Genomic DNA, 20,244 nt, shown 5'->3' with positions numbered 1-20,244 from the left:
AGAAATTATCCAGGTGGGATTTATGCAGGGATCGAGGCAGGAATTATCCAGACATGAATTAACCAGGGGTTATCCAGGCAGGAATTATCCAGACATGAATTTTCCAGGGATCCGGGCAGGCATTATCCAGGGATCCAGGCAGAAATTATCCAGGTGGGATTTATGCAGGGATCGAGGCAGGAATTATCCAGACATGAATTTTCCAGGGATCCAGGTGGGATTTACCGAGGGATCCAGGTGGGATTTATTCAGAGATCCAGGTGGGATTTATCCAGACATGAATTAACCAGGGGTTATCCAGGCAGGAATTATCCAGACATGAGTTATCCAGGGATCCAGGTGGGATTTACTGAGGGATCCAGGCAGGAATTATTCAGAGATCCAGGTGGGATTTATCCAGGCAGGCATTATCCAGGGATCCAGATGGGAATTATCCAGACATGAATTTTCCAGGGATCCAGGTGGGATTTATCCAGACATGAATTAACCAGGGGTTACCCAGGCAGGATTTATCCAGGGATCCAGGCAGGAATTATTCAGATATGAATTTTCCAGGGATCCAGGTGGGATTTATGCAGGGATCCAGGCAGGAATTATCCAGGTGGGATTTATGCAGGGATCGAGGCAGGAATTATCCAGACATGAATTATCTGACGATCCAGGCAGGATTTATGCAGGGATTTTTCCAGGGATCCAGACAGGATTTAGCCAGGGATCCAGGCAGGAATTATTCAGGAGGGTGTTACCCAGGGATCCAGGTGGGATTTATGCAGGGATCGAGGCAGGAATTATCCAGACATGAATTAACCAGGTGGAATTTATCCAGGGATCCAGGTGGGATTTATCCAGGTGGGATTTTTCCAGGGGTTCAGACAGGAATTAACCAGATTTTTCCAGGGATCCATGTAGGATTTTTCCAGGGATCCAGGCAGAAATTATCCAGACATGAATTAACCAGGTGGGATTCACCCAGGGATTCAGGCGGGATTTATCCAGGAATTATCCAGGCAGGAATTATCCAGGAGAGCATTACCCAGGGATCCAGGCAGGATTTATCCAGGCAGGATTTATCCAGAGATCCAGGCAGGAATTATCCAGGTGGGATTTTTCCAGGGATCCAGACAGGAATTTTCCAGGCAGGATTTTTCCAGGGATCCAGGCTGGATTTTCCCAGGGATCCAGGCAGGGAAGGAGCAGGAATTTGCTGTCCTGAGGAAGAGGCAGAGGGGCCTGGCCATGGCCTGAAGCGGCTCCCACCGCTGGGATCCCATCAGAGCGGGAAGGGGAGGGAGAGCAGCGGGATCTGTGTCCCGGGAATGGATTTTGGGAAATCCTGGCCAAGTGGAAATGTCCTGGTCACTGCTGGGGAATGGGGACACCCCCAGCACCGGGAGCCCCCTCCCCTCCTGCTCCCCAGGGCCTTCATCGGGGTGATCCCAGTGGAGCATCCTCCTCCTCCTCCTCATTCCTGCTTCCCACATCCCTCGGGCTTGGGGGGTCCTGACCCCAAAGCAGGGGCAGAGAGAGGGGTGAGGGGTTCCAGCACCCTGTTGGGGCTGGGGGATGAGGATGAGGAAGGCTGCACCATGGCCCTGCAGGAGGTGGTGACCCCAATCCCACTCCCAGTGTGGGGCAGAGGGTTCAGGCACTGGGAATCTGGGGTTCCCTGGAACCTGTGTGGGTGTGACCCCCAAAAACCCCGCAGTGGGGAGGGCCCAGCCCCGGCTGGGTGCCCCTTTTGGGTGGGGTCCCCCTGGCACCGGGTGGCACTTTGTCCCCTTGTCCCCCTCTGCCACCCCCATGGCTGTCACCCATCACCACATCCAGGGATATGGCACCTTGTCCCTGCAGCGCCCTGGTGTCCCACAGTCACCCACCCGGGGATGTGGCACCTTGTCCCAGTGTCCCCCTGCCACTCCCATGGCTGTCACCCATCCATGGATGTGGCACCTTGTCCCTGCAGCGCCCTGGTGTCCCGCTGTCACCCCCATGGCTGTCACCCATCTCGGGATGTGGCACCTTGTCCCAGCGTCCCTCTGCCACCCCCAGGGTGTCCCCATTTCCCATCCCCACGGTTCTCACCCACCCATGGATGTGGCACGTTGTCCCTGCAGCCCCCATGGCTGTCACCCATCCCGGGATGTGGCACCTTGTCCCAGTGTCCCCCTGCCACCCCACGGTTGTCACCCACTCTGAGATGTGGCACCTTGTCCCTGCAGCCCCCATGGCTGTCACCCGCTCTGAGATGTGGCACCTTGTCCCAGTGTCCCCCTGCCACTCCCATGGCTGTCACCCATCTCGGGATGTGGCACCTTGTCCCTGCAGCGCCCTGGTGTCCCTCTCCCATTCCCACTGTTGTCACCCGCCCAGGGATGTGGCACCTTGTCCCATTGTCCCCCTGCCACCCCAGTGGCTGTCACCCGCCCATGGATGTGGCACCTTGTCCCTGCAGCCCCCATGGCTGTCACCCGCCCATGGATGTGGCACCCTGTCCCTGCAGCCCCCACTGCTGTCACCCGCCCATGGATGTGGCACTTTGTCCCTGCAGCCCCCGGGTGTCCCCTCCTCTCCCCCCCTCGGCGGGAGCAGCACGGGGGGCCCGGGGGTGGAATTTGGGGAGGGCTGGGGGGGGCGGGGGGGGTCTCGCCTTGGGCTCTGCGGCAGCGCGGGAGCCGCGGAGGGGCCGGGCAGGTGCATCCCAGCCAGGACGGACGGACGGACGGACAGACGGATGGATGGATGGATGGATGGATGGATGGGGACACGGGCATGGAGGATAACGAGCACAGGTCCGCACCGAGCCCCCCCGACCCCCGCCCCGGGCGGAAGGGCGGCCCCGGCGGAGGGGCGGGGAGGGGACGGCGGCCCCGCCGGCTCTGCCCCTTCGCCGGGGCTCGGCGGAGCGCAGCCGCCCCTCGCCGCGCCCCCTCCCCGGCAGCCGGAGCTCGGCAGAAGCCGGCGGGAGCCCGGCGGAGCCCGGAGCGCGCAGCGGAGCCCGGCGGGGATGCGGGAGGCGGCGAGCGGCTGAGGACCCGGCTCCGGCCGGGCGGAGCAACCCCCCCTTCCTTCCCTCCGCTTCGGATTTGGGATCTACCTGACCGCCTTGGGAATTATTCAATTTTTTTCCTCCCCCCCCCTCCCCCCCTCTTTTTTTTTTTTTTTTTTTTTTTTTTTTTTTTTTTTTTGGTGCCTGATTTTTTTTAACATAATTTTTTCGCACACGTGGAGGAGCGCGTGGATTTCCTACCATGATCTTGGCAAACGCCTTCTGCATCGTCCTCTTCGTAGGTGAGTGGCCCCGGCGGGGGTGCCGGGGGCGGGGTGGCGGCTGTCGCCCGGCCGAGGTGGCGCGTCCCCCCCTCCCTGGGCGAGGGGCTGCGGGGCTGGGGCGGGGGGCGAGCCCCTCCGAGCTGGCACCGCCGCTGCGGCAGAGAGAGAGAGAGAGAGAGAGAGGGGTTCAACTTCATCCCCTATTCCCCGTCAACTTGAAACGGGGAGGGGGGCTCGGGGGGCTTCGGGGGACACGGGGGACTCGGGGGACACCAGCCCAGCCGCCCCCTCGGGGCCGGAGCGGGCAGGATCACCCAGCAGCGCAGCCCTGCCCGTCTCCCATCCCCGCTCCCCTTGGCAAAGCGGGATTTGCCTTTCGGGGCAGATCTCCCCCTCCCGCTGCCCTCCATCCTCGCCCCGATCATTCCAGAGCTTGGGAACGCGCTGTGGGCACTCGGCGGGCAAAGTTGAGCTCGGTGGCTCCGGTTCCTGCCTGGGGAAATCGCCGTCCCCGCGCCCCGATCGAGCCGGAGCCGCGGGCTCGGCTCGGAGCTTTGTGCCCGGAGAACGCTCCCGATCCCCGGCAGCCGCCGCTGGCAAGGGGAGCACCCGCAGACCGCGCTGGGTTTGGGGCGAAAAGGAAAAGAAACGGGCAATGCTGGGGGTTCGCCCTCCGCGGCTCGGGCGTGCCGCGCTCCCGGCGCCGCTCCCGGTTCCCGCAGCCCCGCGGCTGCCGGGGATGCGATCCCCGCTCGCTGCAGCGCCCGGAGAACTTTGCGGAGCCATCCTGGGCTCGGGGACAGGCACAGGGGACAAGGGACGAGCGACAGGGACAGGCACGAGGGGCTGGAGGCCGCTGGGGGAGACTTGAAGGTTGGCACAGCCTCGTCCCGGGGGGCTCCCGGTGGAACGGGGGGCTCGGGCTCTGCCCGGCTCCCAGCGATGGACGGGCGCCCCCCAAACCTTTGGGGAGGGGGCACCGAGCCCTGGGTTGGGGGAGCCCCTGCCCGGGGGGTGCCGGGGTCGGGGGGCTCGGGTGGAGCCCTCAGACACAGAGAAAGGGGCACTGGGGTGGGGACACGAGTGGGGACAGCCCCGTGCAGAGCGGGGGAAGAGTGCTCCAGCCTGGCCGGGGGCACAGCTGGACGTGTGTGGGCACAGCTGGATGGCTCGGGGGGAAATTTGGGGCACAGGGACCTCCAGGGGGACAGGGGTGCCCGACCTCAGGCATCCGAACCAGGGCCCACCCGCCCTCACAGCGGGGTTGGCATCAGAGCGGGACCCTGCACCCCCATTGCTGGGTGTCCCCCCACATCCCTGGGTGACCCTGAGCAGGGACCCTGCACCCCCAGATCCAGGGATGGGGTGACCACGGTGTGGCCTCGCTCTGAGGATCCTGGAGCAGGGAACATCCAGCTCTTCCCAGCCGGGATCATTCTGTGGGGTTGGCATCAGAACAGAACCCTGCACCCCCATTGCTGGGTGTCCCCGAGGTTCTGGGGACCCCGAGCAGGGACTCTGCGCCCCCAGATCCAGGGATAGGGTGGCCAAGGTTCTTTCCACGGCGTGGCCTCGCTCTGAGGATCCTGGAGCAGGGAACATCCAGCTCTTCCAAGCCGGGATCATTCTCGGGAAGCCAGAAAATCCCTGGCTGGTCCTGGCTGGGAATCTGCGTGTTCCGGCGTGATCCCCGCCAGGAGAAACATTTCCCTCTAAAGCTGCCGAGTGTCCGGAGGTCTCCGGCAGCAGCAGAGCAGGAGAACATGGATTAGAGCTCGGGAAGAGGCTGCTGGAGCCGGGAGAAGCGGCAGGAAAAGAGGCCAGCGCCTTGTGCAAATCCTCGCTGTGCTCCGGCACCCCCGAGCCTGCCGGGGATTAGCCGGGAATTCTCTGCAGATGTTTCAGCGCCGGGAGTTCGGGGAGGGCGGCTCTGTCGGGAAGGGTTAATTTTTATTGGGGATAGAAAATCATCCCCGTCCTCAGCTTCCCCCTCCACACAAACTGCCCGGTGGAAATGAGGAGCCGGGGGCTCCAGGGGAAGTGGCCAGGCTGGGAAAAGCCCCAATCCTGCGGGATTTGGGGGCAGCACAAAGGGCTGAGCCCGCCCTTCCCACTCCCGGCTCCGGCGGTGCCACCGAGGGGCCGGCAGGACCCCGTTCCCGGCAAAACTGCGGGGGAAAAGTGGGAAAAATGGCAAAACCCAGGAGGATTTGGGCCAGGTCGCCCACACAGCTCATCCTGCTCCCCAGGGTTGGATTTCTTGTGGGGCTCCCAACCCGGCCCAGCTGGCACCAGGAGGGCACCCGAGGATGTTCCAGGTGGTGCCAGGGCGAGGATGGGGCCCTGCCCTGTCCGTGGGGGACAGGAACGTGGCTGGAGGAGAGGATTTTTGGGGAGAGGCTTCTGGAGAAGTGTGATTGGAGCTGGAGCTGAGCTGGGAGAGGCTGGAACGTGGTGGAGCTCTGGAATGGTTCTCCACACCCAACAGAGCTCTGGAACGGTTCTTCAAGCCCAGCAGAGCTCTGGAATGGTTCTCCACACCCACTGCAGCTCTGGAATGGTTCTCCACGCCCAGCAGAGCTCTGGAATGGTTCTCCACGCCCAGCAGAGCTCTGGAATGGTTCTCCACGCCCAGCAGAGCTCTGGAATGGTTCTCCACACCCAGTGGAGCTCAGGAATGGCTTTTCACGCCCAGTGGATCTGTGGAATAGCTCTCCGTGCCTGGTGGAGCTCTGGGATGGCTCTCCATGGCCACGGAATTCTGGAATGGCTCTCCAGACCCGGTGGAGCTGAGGGATGAATCTCCAGACCCGGTGGAGCTCTGGAAAGGCTCTCCATGGAATTCTGGAATAGTCTCCGTGCCTGATGGAGCTCTGGAACAGCTCTGCACAGCCAGTGGAGCTCTGGAATGGCTCTCCATGGAATTCCGGGCCAGCTCTCCGTGCCCGGTGGATCTCTGGAATGTCTCCAATGCCCTGGAGTGGTTTCCCTGTGGCCATGGCTGCAGCAGGATCAGCTTTTCCCAGTTTCTCATTTTTTTGGGTGCTTCAGGATGGGATTTCCTGGTGTGTGAAGGGGCAGAGTCCCAAGGCACCACCCGAAGGCATCACCCATGGCCCATGGTGAGGGTCTGGCACTCCCAGCCCCGGGATCAGCGTTTGGGGTCCCGTTTCTCCTCTGGTCCCTCCATGGATCCTGTGTGGAATACAATCCTGCCAGGCCTGGCCTGGCCTGGCCTTCCCAAGGGGGATCTACTGCTCCAGCCTGGATCTAACGTGGCTGTGGGGGCTCCTGGGTGCTCTCCAGACCTGCCAGAACCCAGCGGGGCCCGTCTGGGGACATCGGCCGGACACCGGGATCTGTGGGATCTGTGGGATCTGTGGGATCGGTGGGATCTGCTCCTTGGAGTGACCGCAGCCAGCGGAGCTGTCCCCGCCTGGGCACTGCCCACCCTGCTCCTGTCCCGCCTCAGAGGCCCCTGAGGTGCGCAGAGCTGCCCAGGGACGCGCTCCAGGGCCAGGGACCTGCTCCGGTGCCCAGGGACCTGCTCCAGTGCCCGCTCCAGAGCCAGGGATCCACTTCGGTGCCTGCTCCAGTGCCCAGGGACCCTTTCCAGTGCCCAGGGACCCACTGCAGAGCCAGGGGCCAGCTCCAGTGCCAGGGACCCTTTCTGGTGCCCAGGGACCCTTTCTGGTGCCCGGGACCCACTGCAGTGCCAGGGACCCACTCTGGTGCCCACTCTGGTGCTGGGGACCCACTCCGGTGCCCAGGGACCCTTTCTCGTGCCCAGGGACCCTTTCTGGTGCACGGTGCCCGCTCCAGTGCCTGCTCCAGGGCCAGGGACCCGCTCCGGTGCCCAGGGACCCTTTCCGGTGCCAGGGACCCGCTCCGGTGCCCGCTCCGGCGCCAGCCGCTCCCGAGGGCGCGGGCCCCGTGCCCAGCCCCGGCGGTGGCAGGGGAGCCGCCCCGCCCGCTGGGGGGGACACACGGGTGGCCCCTGTCGCGTTCCTGTAGGTGTCACTGTCCCCCTGCCAGACCCGGGCTGGGAAGGGGCTGCCAGCGGTGCCAGGCGGGAGGGGACAGGGACGAGGGGTCCCCCGTGCCCACCGCCCTCGGGGGGCACCAAGGCGGGCACAGAGAGGGGCCCAGGGTCCCCTCCAGGTCCTGTCATTCCCATTTTTCCCTGCTCCAAGGCGGGGGAGCTGTGGGAATGCGGGGCAGGGTCCGAACGGGGACAGGGACAGGGACAGGAGCCGGCCGGGCGGGCACAGAGAGGGGTCCCCTCCCCATCGCCCCCGGAGCGGCTCAGGGTCCCCTCCAGGTCCTGTCATTCCCATTTTTCCCCGCTCCAGGGCTTTCCCTGGGAGCTGGGGGGTGGAGGAGGGGCCGGCAGTGACAGCGGGTCCTGTCCCCACCACCCTGGGGACGTGGGGGGACCAGCGCCGCCTGTCCCCAACTGCGCCGAGAGGGGACAAGCCAGGCTGTGCCTGGGCCGGATTTAGCAGCAATATTTTATTTCCAGGGGGAAAAGCAGACGCGGAAATGCTGGGGATGGCGGGGGAGCGGTGGGAATGCGGGGGCAGGGTCCGAGCGGGGACAGCGACAGCGACAGGAGCCGGCCGGGCTGGCCCGGTGCCACCCGAGGGGGAAGCGCCTGTTGGGAGCCGCAGCTGCCCCGCGGCCCTGCCAAGGCTCCAAAAACCATGAGTCAGATGCCCTAAAAATCCCGTGACGGGGATGGGAACGATGAGCAGCCAAAGGCAGGATCGGGAATGGGGCTCGGGATGGAGCCGCTGCTTCCCGGGAACGGATCGGGGCCATCGATCCATTCGGATGGAGCAGGGAACATCAGATCCCCCGGCTGAGGTGCGGGGTTAACCCTGCACCTTCCCACCCCACCGGGGAGTCTCGGCTGTGGAGATTCCACTTCCCTGGAAGTGCTGCAGGACAGGATTTTGGAGCCCCGCGGCCCTGCCAAGGCTCCAAAATCCGTGAGTCAGATGCCCTAAAAATCCCGTGATGGGGCTGGGAACAGCCAAAGGCAGGATCGGGAATTGGGCTCGGGATGGAGCCGCTGCTCCCGTGGCTCCGGAGAGCTCCGGGAACGGATCGGGGCCATCGATCCCTTTGGATGGAGCAGGGAACAGGGATGGAGCAGGGAACATCAGATCCCCCGGCTGAGGTGCGGGGTTAACCCTGCACCTTCCCACCCCCACCAGTTTTTCCCAGTTTCCCATTTTTTGGGAATCTCGGCTGGGGGGGAGCAGGGACATCCCTGGAATTGCTCCAGGACAGGCTGGAGGCGGCTCCCTGCCCGTGCTGGTTTTAAGGTCTCCTCCAACCCAAATCCTCCCGGGATTGTGGGGTCTCGTTCCAGCCCCTGCCATGGGCAAGGGCACCTCCCACCATCCCAAGGCGGCCTCGAGCACTTCCAGGGACGAGGCAGCCACAGCTCCTCTGGGAATTCCATCCCAGACCCTCCCAGACAGGAATCCCTTTCCTTTCCTCCCCTTTCCTTTCCTGGTGTTTTAATCTGAAATTCCTTGGGGTTTTAACCTGAAATTCCTGGGAATTTCATCTGGGGGTTTAGTCTGAAATTCCTGGGATTTTCATCTGGGCTTTTAACCTGAATTTCCCTGGGTTTTTAATCTGAATTCCCTGCCCATTTTCCCTCCTGGGGCCTCCATCTGCCCTATCTGAGGTGCTCACGTGGGTGTTTGAATTTGAATTTCCCGGGGGTTTTCACCTGAATTTCCCGGGGATTTTCACCTGGATTTCCCGGAGATTCTAACCTGAATTTCCCGGGGATTCTAACCTGAATTTCCCGGGGATTCTAACCTGAATTTCCCGGAGATTCTCACCTGAATTTCCCGGAGATTCTCACCTGAATTTCCCGGAGATTCTCACCTGAATTTCCCGGAGATTCTAACCTGAATTTCCCGGAGATTCTAACCTGAATTTCCCGGAGATTTTCACCTGAATTTCCTGGGGATTTTCACCTGAATTTCCTGGAGATTTTCACCTGAATTTCTTGATGTTTTCTCTGAATTTCCTGGGAAAATTCAGGAAAATTGAGGTTTTCCCCATCTACCCTATCTGGGGCACTCCTTCATGTCAACGCTCACCTTCCTCCCTAACCGTGCCCTCCTCTCGCTCCCTCCCCGTCCCAGACGAGATGCTGCACTCACTGGCCGGGCCGCCCCCGGTGATGCCCGTGGACTGCGTTCGAGCCACGGAGCTGGGCTGGATTAAAACCCCCCAGATCAAACCTGGGGGTTCTAACCTGAATTTCCCTGGGTTTTTAATCTGAATTCCCTGCCCATTTTCCCTCCTGGTGCCCCCATCTGCCCTATCTGGGGTGCTCACCTGGGTGCTTTCACCTGAATTTCCCGGAGATTCTAACCTGAATTTCCCGGAGATTCTAACCTGAATTTCCCGGAGATTCTAACCTGAATTTCTTGATGTTTTCACCTGAATTTCCTGGGGATTTTCACCTGAATTTCTTGAGATTTTCCCCATCTACCTTATCTGGGGCACTCCTTCGTGTCAATGCTCACCGTGCCCTCCTCTCGCTCCCTCCCCGTCCCAGACGAGATGCTGCGCTCGCTGGCCGGGCCGCCCCCGGTGGTGCCCGTGGACTGCGTTCGAGCCACGGAGCTGTGCGTGGCGGACCCGGGCTGCAGCTCCCGGTACCGCACCCTGCGGCAGTGCCTGGCCGGGCGCGACAGGAACACGCTGCTGGCCAACCGCGAGTGCCAGCTGGCCCTGGGCGTGCTGCAGGAGAGCCCCCTGGAGCGCTGCCGCTGCAAGAGGGGCATGAAGAAGGAGCTGCAGTGCCTGCAGATCTACTGGAGCATCCACCTGGGGCTGGCAGAAGGTACGGGGGGCATGAAGGAGGGGTTTGGGGTGGGGGGGAAATGGGGAGAGCCCGATGGATCAGCGTGGGATGATGGGGAGACCCCAAAGGAGAGTTTTGGGGTGGGGGAGAACCCGAAGGAGTGCCCTGGGGGTGATGGGGAGATCCCAAAGGAGCATTTTGGGGTGTGGGAGACCCTAAAGGAGCACCCTGGGGGTGATGTGGAGATCCCAAAGGAGCGTTTTGGGGTGAGGGAGACCTCAATGGATCAGCGTGGGGTGATGGGGATGGGGAGACCCCAAAGGAGAGTTTTGGGGTGTGGGAGACCCTAAAGGAGTGCCCTGTGATGGGGAGACCCCAAAGGAGCGTTTTGGGGTGATGGGGATGGGGAGATCCCAAAGGAGAGTTTTGGGGTGGGGGAGAACACAAAGGAGCAGTTTGGGGTGATGGGGAGATCCCAAATGAACAGTTTGGGGTGGGGAGATCCCAAAGAAGTGTTTTGGGGTGGCGGGGAGATCCCAAAGAAGTGTTTTGGGGTGATGGAGACCCCAATGGATCAGCATGGGATGATGAGGATGGGGAGACCCTAAAGGAGCATTTTGGGGTGGAGGAGACCCTAAAGGAGCACCCTGGGGTGATAGGGAGACCCCAAAGGAGCATTTTGGGGTGGGGGGAGTGGGGAGACCCCAATGGATCAGTGTGGGATGATGGGGAGACCCTAAAGGAGCACCCTGGGGTGACAGGGATGGGGAGACCCCAAAGGAGCACCCAGGGTGGTGGGGATGGGGAGACCCCAAAAGAGCATTTTGGGGTGTGGGAGACCCTAAAGGAGCACCCTGGGGGTGATGGGCAGATCCTAAAGGAGAGTTTTGGGGTGATGGGGAGATCCCAAAGGAGTGCCCTGTGATGGGGAGATCCAAAAGGAGAGTTTTGGGGTGAGGGAGACCTCAATGGGTCAGTGTGGGGTGATGGGGATGGGGAGACCCTAAAGGAGCACCCTGAGGGTGATAGAGAGACTCCAATGGATCACCCCAGGGTGACGGGGATGGGGAGACCCCAAAGGAGCATTTTGGGGTGTGGGAGACCCTAAAGGAACACCCTGGGGGTGATGTGGAGATCCCAAAGGAGCGTTTTGGGGTGATGGGGAGATCCCAAATGAACGTTTTGGGGTGGGGAGATCCCAAAGAAGTGTTTTGGGGTGTGGGAGACCTCAATGGATCAGCGTGGGGGGACGGGGATGGGGAGACCCCAAAGGAGAGTTTTGGGGTGGGGGACAACCCAAAGGAACACCCTGGGGGTGATGTGGAGATCCCAAAGGAGAGTTTTGGGGTGATGGGGAGATCCCAAATGAGCATTTTGGGGTGATGGAGACCCCAATGGATCAGCATGGGATGATGAGGATGGGGAGACCCTAAAGGAGCATTTTGGGGTGGAGGAGACCCTAAAGGAGCACCCTGGGGTGGAGGAGACCCTAAAGGAGCACCCTGGGGTGATAGGGAGACCCCAAAGGAGCATTTTGGGGTGGGGGGAGTGGGGAGACCTCAATGGATCAGTGTGGGATGATGGGGAGACCCTAAAGGAGCACCCTGGGGTGACAGAAATGGGGAGACCCCAAAGGACAGGCCTGGGGAGACCCCAAAGGAGCACCCAGGGTGGTGGGGATGGGGAGACCCCAGAAGAGCATTTTGGGGTGTGGGAGACCCTAAAGGAACACCCTGGGTGTGATGGGGAGATCCCAAAGGAGCATCTTGGGGTGATGGGGAGATCCAAAAAAGAAATGTTTTGGGGTGAGGGAGACCTCAATGGATCAGCATGGGGTGATGGGGATAGGGAGACCTCAAAGGAGCGCCCTGGGGGTGATGGGGATGGGGAGGGGGTTGCTATCTCCAGATAGAACAGACGTGGAGCCCAGGGGGGAAAAATGGGCACCCCAGGAAATTCAGGTGAAAATCCCAAGAAATTCAGATTAAAACTCCAGGGAATCCAGATGGACACCGCAGCCCCAGCACTGAGCCCCCAGACCCACCTGTGCTCGTGCCAAAATCCCCTGGGCTGCTGGCAGAGCTCCCTGCCCATGGCAGGGGGGCTGGGATGAGATTTTTAAGGCCTTTTCCAGCCCAAATCAGGCCAGGAATTCTGGAATCCTGTGGGAAAGGTGTGGCTGAGGGTGGGGAAGCTGGAGCTGAGGATGGAGGAGTTGTGCCTGAGGATGTGGGGAAACTCATCCAGAGGGTGGGAAAACCGGGAAAACTCTTCCAGAGGGTGGGAAAACTGGGAAAATCTGTTCCAGAGGGTGGGAAAATCTGTTCCAGAGGGTGGGAAAACTGGGAAAACTCATCCAGAGGGTGGGAAAATCTGTTCCAGAGGTTGGGAAGACTCTTCCAGAGGATGTGGGGGAGCCGTACCTGAGCCCAGGGCCCCCCTGGGTGAAATTCCCTCCAAATCTGGGTCAGTGCAGGAATCAGAGCCCCAAAGCCCGGCCCAGAGCAGGAATTAGGCCCTAATTGTTTTTTCCCTCTCATTAACTGCCCTCATTGAGCAGCTTCCCGGGGTTTTTTTGGGAGCGAATGAGGGAATTGGGACGGCAACTGCACCTGGAGGAGGAGGAGGAGGGAAGAGCAGCGATTAAACCGAGGTTTAGGGAGGGAGGGGAAGCTTCGTGGCGATCCTTTGTGGCGCTCAAACGCAAATTTGTGCCTTTTAGCGGGGATTTTGGGGTTCCCCTCCTCCCCCCCGAGCTCTCCCTGCCATTAGGGAGGCTCCAGCCTCCTTCCCGGGGGTTAATTGCGGCTGCAGGCAGGTCCAGCGCCCCGTTAATGCTCGGTAATTTCCCCGGCGAGCAGCAGGAGTCAAGCGGGTGTTTAATTATTGATGGCAGCGATGGAGCTCGCGCTGGGTTCGAGCGGGAGAGGCGGGGAGGGGACAGGGAACGGCCGGGAGCGGGGTTTGGGTCCTGATCCCGGTCCTGGGCAGGATCAGGAGCCGCCCTTGGGGCGTTGTCCCCAAATCCGATCATCCTGAGAGCAGCGCTGAGAGCCCATGGGGAGCAGGGACATCCCAGTTCCCTCCCAAATTCTCCCCTCTCCCTCCCAGATTTCCTGGGAATGTCACTGAGGAGTGGGATTTGGGTCCCGTTCCCGGGCAGGATCAGGAGCCGCCCTTGGGGCGTTGTCCCCAAATGCCATCGCCCCGAGGGCAGCAGAGCAGCGCTGGGAGCCCGCAGGGAGCAGGGACATCCCAGCAGGGCCTTTCCCTCCCCAGTTTGCCGGGAATGGCCCGGAGCAGGGTGTGGATCCTGATCCCGTTCCTGGGGAGGATCAGGAGGAGCCCAAATCCCAAATCAGTTGTACCCAAATGCCATCAGTCCCCAGAGCAGCGCTGGGAGCCCACGGGGAGCAGGGAGATCCCATTTCACTCCCAAATTTCCCTCCAAATTCGCCTGGGAATGGGGCCAAGGAGCAGGGTTTGGATCTTGTTCCCATTCCTGGTGAGGATCAGGAGGAGCCCTTGGGGTGTTGTCCCCAAATCCGATCACCCTGAGAGCAGCAGTGAGAGCCCATGGGGAGCAGGGACATCCCAGTTCCCTCCCAAATTCTCCCCTCTCCCTCCCAGATTTCCTGGGAATGTCACTGAGGAGTGGGATTTGGAACCTGTTCCCGTTCCCGGGCAGGATCAGGAGCCGCCCTTGGGGCGTTGTCCCCCCAATGCCATCGCCCCGAGAGCAGCAGAGCAGCGCTGGGAGCCCGCAGGGAGCAGGGACATCCCAGCAGGGCCTTTCCCTCCCCAGTTTGCCGGGAATGGCCCGGAGCAGGGTGTGGATCCTGATCCCGTTCCTGGGGAGGATCAGGAGGAGCCCAAATCCCAAATCAGTTGTACCCAAATCAGTTGTACCCAAATCCCGTCAATCCCCAGAGCAGCGCTGGGAGCCCACGGGGAGCAGGGAGATCCCATTTCACTCCCAAATTTCCCTCCAAAATTGCCTGGGAATGGGGCCAAGGAGCAGGATTTGGGTCCTGATCCCGTTCCTGGTGAGGATCAGGAGCTGCCCCTGGGGTGTTGTCCCCAAATCCGATCATCCTGAGAGCAGCGCTGGGAGCCCATGGGGAGCAGGGACATCCCAAATTTCCCTCCCAAATTTCCCTCCCAGATTTCCTGGGAATGGCCTGGAGAGGGGTTTGGATCCTGTTCCCATTCCTGGTGAGGATCAGGAGGAGCCAGAGCTGCCCTTGGGGTGCTGTCCCCAAATCCCATCGCACTCGGGACAGGGAGAACCCAGCCCAGCATCCCAGTGGGGTCTTTCTCTCCCAAATTTTGGGATTTCCCTCCCAAATTTCCCGGGAATGTCACCGGGCCCAGAGCAAACCCTCCTGCTTTGCTCCCCGCTGGGATTTCCACGCAGGGGATTCCTGAATTCCGTTTTTAGGGGATTTTGTCACAATAAAAGAACCCAGAGTTGAGAACAGGTTTTTAGGTTTTTTTAGGTGTTTTTAGGGTATTTTGTCACAATAAAAGAACCCAGAGTTGAGAACACGTTTTTTAGGGTTTTTTAGGTGTTTTTAGGGGATTTTGTTACAATAAAAGAACCCAGAGTTGAGAACAGGTTTTTAGGGTTTTTTAGGTGTTTTTAGGGTATTTTGTCACAATAGAAGAACCCAGAGTTGAGAACACGTTTTTTAGGGTTTTTTAGGTGTTTTTAGGTATTTTTAGGGAATTTTGCAGCAAGAACCCAGAACTGAGAACAGGTTTTTAGGGTTTTTCAGGTTTTTAGGGGTTTGTAGGCATTTTTAGGGGAATTTGTAACAACAAAAGAACCCAGAGTTGAGTGGGGACCCCAAAACTTCCAGCCTTGAACTCAGTCCCTGGAATATCCCAACCCCAATTCCCCCCAATTCTGGAATCCTTTGGGATTGGCCACCACCACATCCAAAATTCCCAGAACCTCTCCCAAACCCCCTTTTCCCTTTAATCCCAGTGCCTGGAACCCTTTTTTCCTTTTCCCTCCCCAAACCAGGGGGGTGTCTGTTTCTGGAACTGGCTGAGATTATTCACCACAAGCTTTAATTTGCTTTTTTTCTCTCCCTTTTTTTCCCCCCTGCCAAAGGAGAGGAGTTTTATGAAGCCTCCCCGTACGAGCCGGTCACCTCTCGTCTCTCTGATATATTCAGACTCGCTTCAATTTTCTCAGGTAATAAAAGCTCCGTGTTTTATCTCCTGCCTTGAGCACAGAGCTGCTCCCAGCCAGGGAAATCCTCCATCCCTCACCTCCCTCCTCCTTTGCTCCTCCAGCCTCTCCTCCCCTTCTCTCCCCCCCAAATTTGGGGTCCTGTGCATCACTCTGATGCGTTTTTGGGGTGGGTTCTCTCTGTTTCAGATCATCCCAGGCTGGGATTTAGGGTTTTAGCTCTTTGCTTCCAGTATTTATTTATTGGAGGGTCTTGGAGGATCCTGGTGTTTGTTCATTCTAGGGTCATCCCAAACCAGATCCTGGTGTTTGTTCATTCTAGGGTCATCCCAAACCAGATCCTGGTGTTTGTTTGTTCATTCTAGGGTCATCCCAAACCAGATCCTGGTGTTTGTTCATTCTAGGGTCATCCCAAACCAGATCCTGGTGTTTGTTTATTCATTCTAGGGTCATCCCAAACCAGATCCTGGTGTTTGTTCATTCCAGGGTCATCCCAAACCAGATCCTGGTGTTTGTTCATTCCAGGGTCATCCCAAACCAGATCCTGGTGTTTATTCATTCCAGGGTCATCCCAAACCAGATCCTGGTGTTTGTTCATTCATTCTAGGGTCATCCCAAACCAGATCCTGGTGTTCATTCATTCTAGGGTCATCCCAAACCAGATCCTGGTGTTTATTCATTCTAGGGTCATCCCAAACCAGATCCTGGTGTTTGTTCATTCTAGGGTCATCCCAAACCAGATCCTGGTGTTTGTTCATTCTAGGGTCATCCCAAACCAGATCCTGGTGTTTGTTTGTTGCAGGGTCTCCCCAAGAGTTCATTCCAGTTTGGGTTTCTATAAAAAATGGCTGGAAAATGTGGAATTCCCGGGATTCCCTGGATCTGTGCCGTCCCCAGCACCGGGGGAGGCACAAAGCCAGCCCTGGCCCCAGGGGGGTGCAGCTCCTCCCATGGAATTCCCCATGGAATTCCTGGTGTTCTGCAGGATTTGGGACCCTCAGGATGGGAGAGGGATGCTGAGACCCTTGGAGCATCCCTGTGTCCCTTTGGAGCATCCCTGTGTCCCTTGGAAACCCCTGGAGCATCCCTGGGTCTCTTGGAGCATCTCTGAGCCCTTTGGAGCATCCCCGTGTCCCTTTGGACCATCCCTGTGTCCCTCAGAACATCCCTGTACCCCCTGGAACCCTTTGGAGCATCCCTGGGACCCTTTGGACCATCCCTGTGTCCCTCAGAACATCCCTGTACCCCCTGGAACCCTTTGGACCATCCCTGTGTCCCTTAGAACATCCCTGTACCCCCTGGAACCCTTTGGAGCATCCCTGGGACCCTTTGGAGCATCCCTGTGTCCCCTGGACCCCCTTGGAGCATCCCAGGGTCCCTTTGGAACATCCCTGTGTCCCTTAGAACATCCCTGTATTCCCTGGAACCCCTTGGAGCATCCCTGGGTCCCTTTGGAGCATCCTTGAACCCCTTGGAACATCCCTGGGTCCCTTGGAAGCCCCTTGGAGCATCCCTGGGTCCCTTTGGAGCATCCCTGTGTCCCTCAGAACATTCCTGTGTCCCTTGGAGCACCCCTTTGTCCCTTGGAACCCCTTGGAACATCCCTGGGTCACTTTGGACCATCCTTGTATCCCTTAGGACATCCCTGTATCCCCTGAAACCCCTTGGAGCGTCCTTGTATCCCTTAGAACATCCCTGTGTCCCCTGGAACCCCTTGGAGCATCCCTGTGTCCCTTTGGAACATCCCTGTGTCCCTTAGAACATCCCTGTGTTCCCTGGAACCCCTTGGAGCATCCCTGAGTCCCTTTGGAGCGTCCTTGAACCCCTTGGAACATCCCTGTGTCCCTTGGAAGCCCTTTGGAGCATCCCTGGGTCCCTTTGGAGCATCCTTGTATCCCTTAGGACATTCCTGTGTCCCTTGGAACCCCTTGGAGCGTTCTTGTATCCCTTAGAACATCCCTGTGTCCCCTGGAACCCCTTGGAGCATCTCTGAGCCGTTTGGAGCATCCCTGTGAGCCTTTGGAGCATCCCTGTGTCCCTTAGAACATCCCTGTATTCCCTGGAACCCCTTGGAGCATCCCTGGGTCCCTTTGGAGCATCCCTGGGTCCCTCAGAACATTCCTGTGTCCCTTGGAGCACCCCTGGGCCCTTTGGAACCCCTTGGAACATCCCTGGGTCCCTTTGGACCATCCTTGTATCCCTTAGGACATTCCTGTGTCCCTTGGAACCCCTTGGAGCATCCCTGTGTCCCTTTGGAACATCCCTGTGACCCTTTGGAGCATCCCTGTATCCCTTAGGACATTCCTGTGTTCCCTGGACCCCCTTGGAACATCCCAGTGTCCCTTTGGAGCATCCCTGTGTCCCTCAGAACATTCCTGTGTCCCCTGGAACCCCTTGGAGCACCCCTGAGGTTTTTGGGGTGACGCTGCCACTCCTCGGGCCGGCCTTTTTGGGATTAATTTGGTGTCAGAAAAAACTTGGGAGCTGCGAAATCTGTAACAATAAAAGAATCCAGAGCCGAGAATTTTTAGGGTTTTTTAGGTTTTTTTTAGGGGATTTTGACACAATAAAAGAACCCCGAGTTGAGAACAGGTTTTTAGGGGTTTTTATTTAGGTTTTTAGGGGGTTTTGTAAGAACAAAAGAACCCAAGCTGAGAACATGCTTTTAGGGGTTTTTTAGGTGTTTCTGGGGGATTGTGTCACAGTAAAAGAACCCAGAGCCGGAAATCTGAAAAGCAGCGAGTCTGGAGCGGGGATTAGGCACTGAATTATCCGGGAGGCGCAGGAAAAGCCGCGAGGGGAGATTTTGGGGATGGGGAAAGGTGGCGAACGGGGCTGTGAGCGCCGGGGCGGCCTCGCTGCCGCTGCCACCCCGTCCCTGTCCCCTCCCCGGGGCCATCCCCGAGCGGGGCTGTGACCCCGCCGCTGTCCCCGCTGTCCCCTGCAGCCCCCGGGGGGAATTTCCCGGCCCTTCCCAGGTGGATTCTCCCCGGGAGCTCGGCGCGGGTTTTTGGGGTGACGCTGCCACCCTCTCCCGCCTTTTTTGGGATCGCATTGACGTCAGAAAAACCCTTGGAGCTGCAAAATCCGGAACCTTTCCAGCTGGAAGTCTGGAGCGGGGATTAGACACCGAATTATGCGAGAGGCGCAGGAAAAGCCGCGAGGGGAGATTTTGGGGATGGGGGAAGGTGGAGAACGGGGCTGTGAGCGCCGGGGCGGCCTCGCTGCCGCTGCCACCCCGTCCCTGTCCCCTCCCCGGGACCTCCGGGGCCATCGGCGAGCGCTGAAGCGAGCGCGTTCTTGGAGCCGTTCCTGGAGCAGGAGCTGTTAATTGCCCGCAGGGATAATTGGGAGCGGAGCGATGGCTGCGGGAGCAGGGGCTGTGTAACCTGCGCGTAACCTGCGCGTAACCCGCGCGTAAAGAGCGCGCAGCGCCCGCGGAGCCCCCTCCCCGCGCTGCGAGACCCCCGCTCTGGGCAGGGAAGCCCGGGATGCTCATCCCTGCTGGATCCCGAGGAAATCACAGCCCGTGGAAGACGGGAGAGGCTCCAGCTGGGAATTCTCCACACCCAAACCCCCCCATCCCCGGCAGCGCTGCCCCATCTTCCTCCTCCTCATCCTCCTCCTCATCCTCGTCCCCTGTGCCCAGCGGCCGTGGGGACGCGCAGAGGGGACAGCTGGTGGCCCCAGCCCCCGTCCCCAGCTCCTCGGGCCCCGCTTCCGTCTCTGCTCATGAAATTTTCATGCTCGTGCTTTATTAATGAGCTCCCCCACAGGAGCGCGGCGCTTCCAAAGCCGCGGCTCCATTAAGATGCAGCCGGGTCCCCGCAGGTCTCGGGCAGGGCAGGAGCGAAGCTCCCGAGGAGGAGACAATCGGCTGCCGCTTCCCACGGATCCCCGACACCCGGCCTCGTGCCGGGAATCCGCCGCTCGCCCCTCCAGGGCTCCATGCATCCCCCAAAACCAGGGGAGTGGAGAGACCCTGCTGTCCCCCGTCTTTTAAATGCTCCTTTTCCCACCTCTTCAATCCCCTTTTCCTCACTGCTTCAATCCCCTTTTCCTCACTGCTTGAATTCCCTTTTCCCACCTCTCCAATCCCCTTTTCCCCACCTAAATCCTCTTTTTCCCACCTCTTCAATCCCCCTTTTTTTCCCAACCTCTTCAATCCCCCTTTTTTTCCCCACCTCTTCAATCCCCCTTTTCCCCACCTTAATCCTCCTTTTCCCCTCCTCTTCAATCCCCTTTTTCCCATCTAAAATCCCCTTTTCCCCCACCTCTTCAATTCCTTTTTCCCCACCCAAATCCACCTTTTCCCCACCCAAATCCACCTTTTCCCCACCTAAATCCTTCTTTTCCCCTCCTCTTCAATCCCCCTTTCCCCACCTCTTCAATCCCCTTTTCCCACCTAAATCCACTTTTCCCCCGCGTCTTCAATCCCCTTTTCCCACCTAAATCCACCTTTTCCCCACCTCTTCAATCCCTTTTTTCCCACCTAAATCCACCATTTCCCCAAATAAATCCACCTTTTCCCCACCTAAATCCTCCTTTTCCCCACCTCTCCAATCCCGTTTTCCCCCTTGATGTGTCCATCCCCTGCCCTGTTAATTAGCAGCACCCTCCAATTAGGCCAATTAGGAGCTTTCCTTGGTGCCAGCAGAAGCTGGGAGGCGATGGAGGAGAATCCATGGATTTGGCTGGGATGTGGAGGGAAGGGAATGAGGGATGAGGAGAATTCAGAAGCAGCACCTGGGCTGTGGAGGGTGATCCATCATTCCCAGCACAAAAAAAAAAAAAAAGGAAAATTCAGCATTTGTTCCCAAGCTGGGGCTTGGCCTCATCCGTCCTCTCCTGAGGGATGGGATTTGTGGGATGGGATTTGCAGGATGGGATTCCTGGGGTGGAACTCTCAGGATGGATTCAGGATGGGATTCCTAGG

General features: G+C 59.2%; 1 protein-coding gene across 1 annotated transcript in view; it reads left to right on the top strand.

Annotated features, from left to right (window-relative positions):
• The first annotated feature begins 2,874 nt into the window (after positions 1 to 2,874).
• GFRA2 (GDNF family receptor alpha 2) overlaps positions 2,875 to 20,244 on the top strand; it is a 34,294-nt gene continuing 16,924 nt past the window's right edge. Inside the window, exons 1-3 of the mRNA XM_071454672.1 lie at positions 2,875 to 3,288; positions 9,860 to 10,147; positions 15,228 to 15,311. Of these exons, the coding sequence (XP_071310773.1) occupies positions 3,249 to 3,288; positions 9,860 to 10,147; positions 15,228 to 15,311 (412 nt within the window). The 5' untranslated portion in view covers positions 2,875 to 3,248. The remainder of the gene's footprint in view (positions 3,289 to 9,859; positions 10,148 to 15,227; positions 15,312 to 20,244) is intronic.

This window comes from Agelaius tricolor, unplaced genomic scaffold (assembly GCF_023055355.1).
Source record: "Agelaius tricolor isolate 1412-34295 unplaced genomic scaffold, bAgeTri1.0.p SCAF_41, whole genome shotgun sequence".
NCBI classification, from domain to species: Eukaryota; Metazoa; Chordata; class Aves; order Passeriformes; family Icteridae; genus Agelaius; species Agelaius tricolor.
The sequence above is the reverse complement of the archived record's forward strand: the minus strand, read 5'-3'. Positions and strand labels throughout refer to the sequence as shown.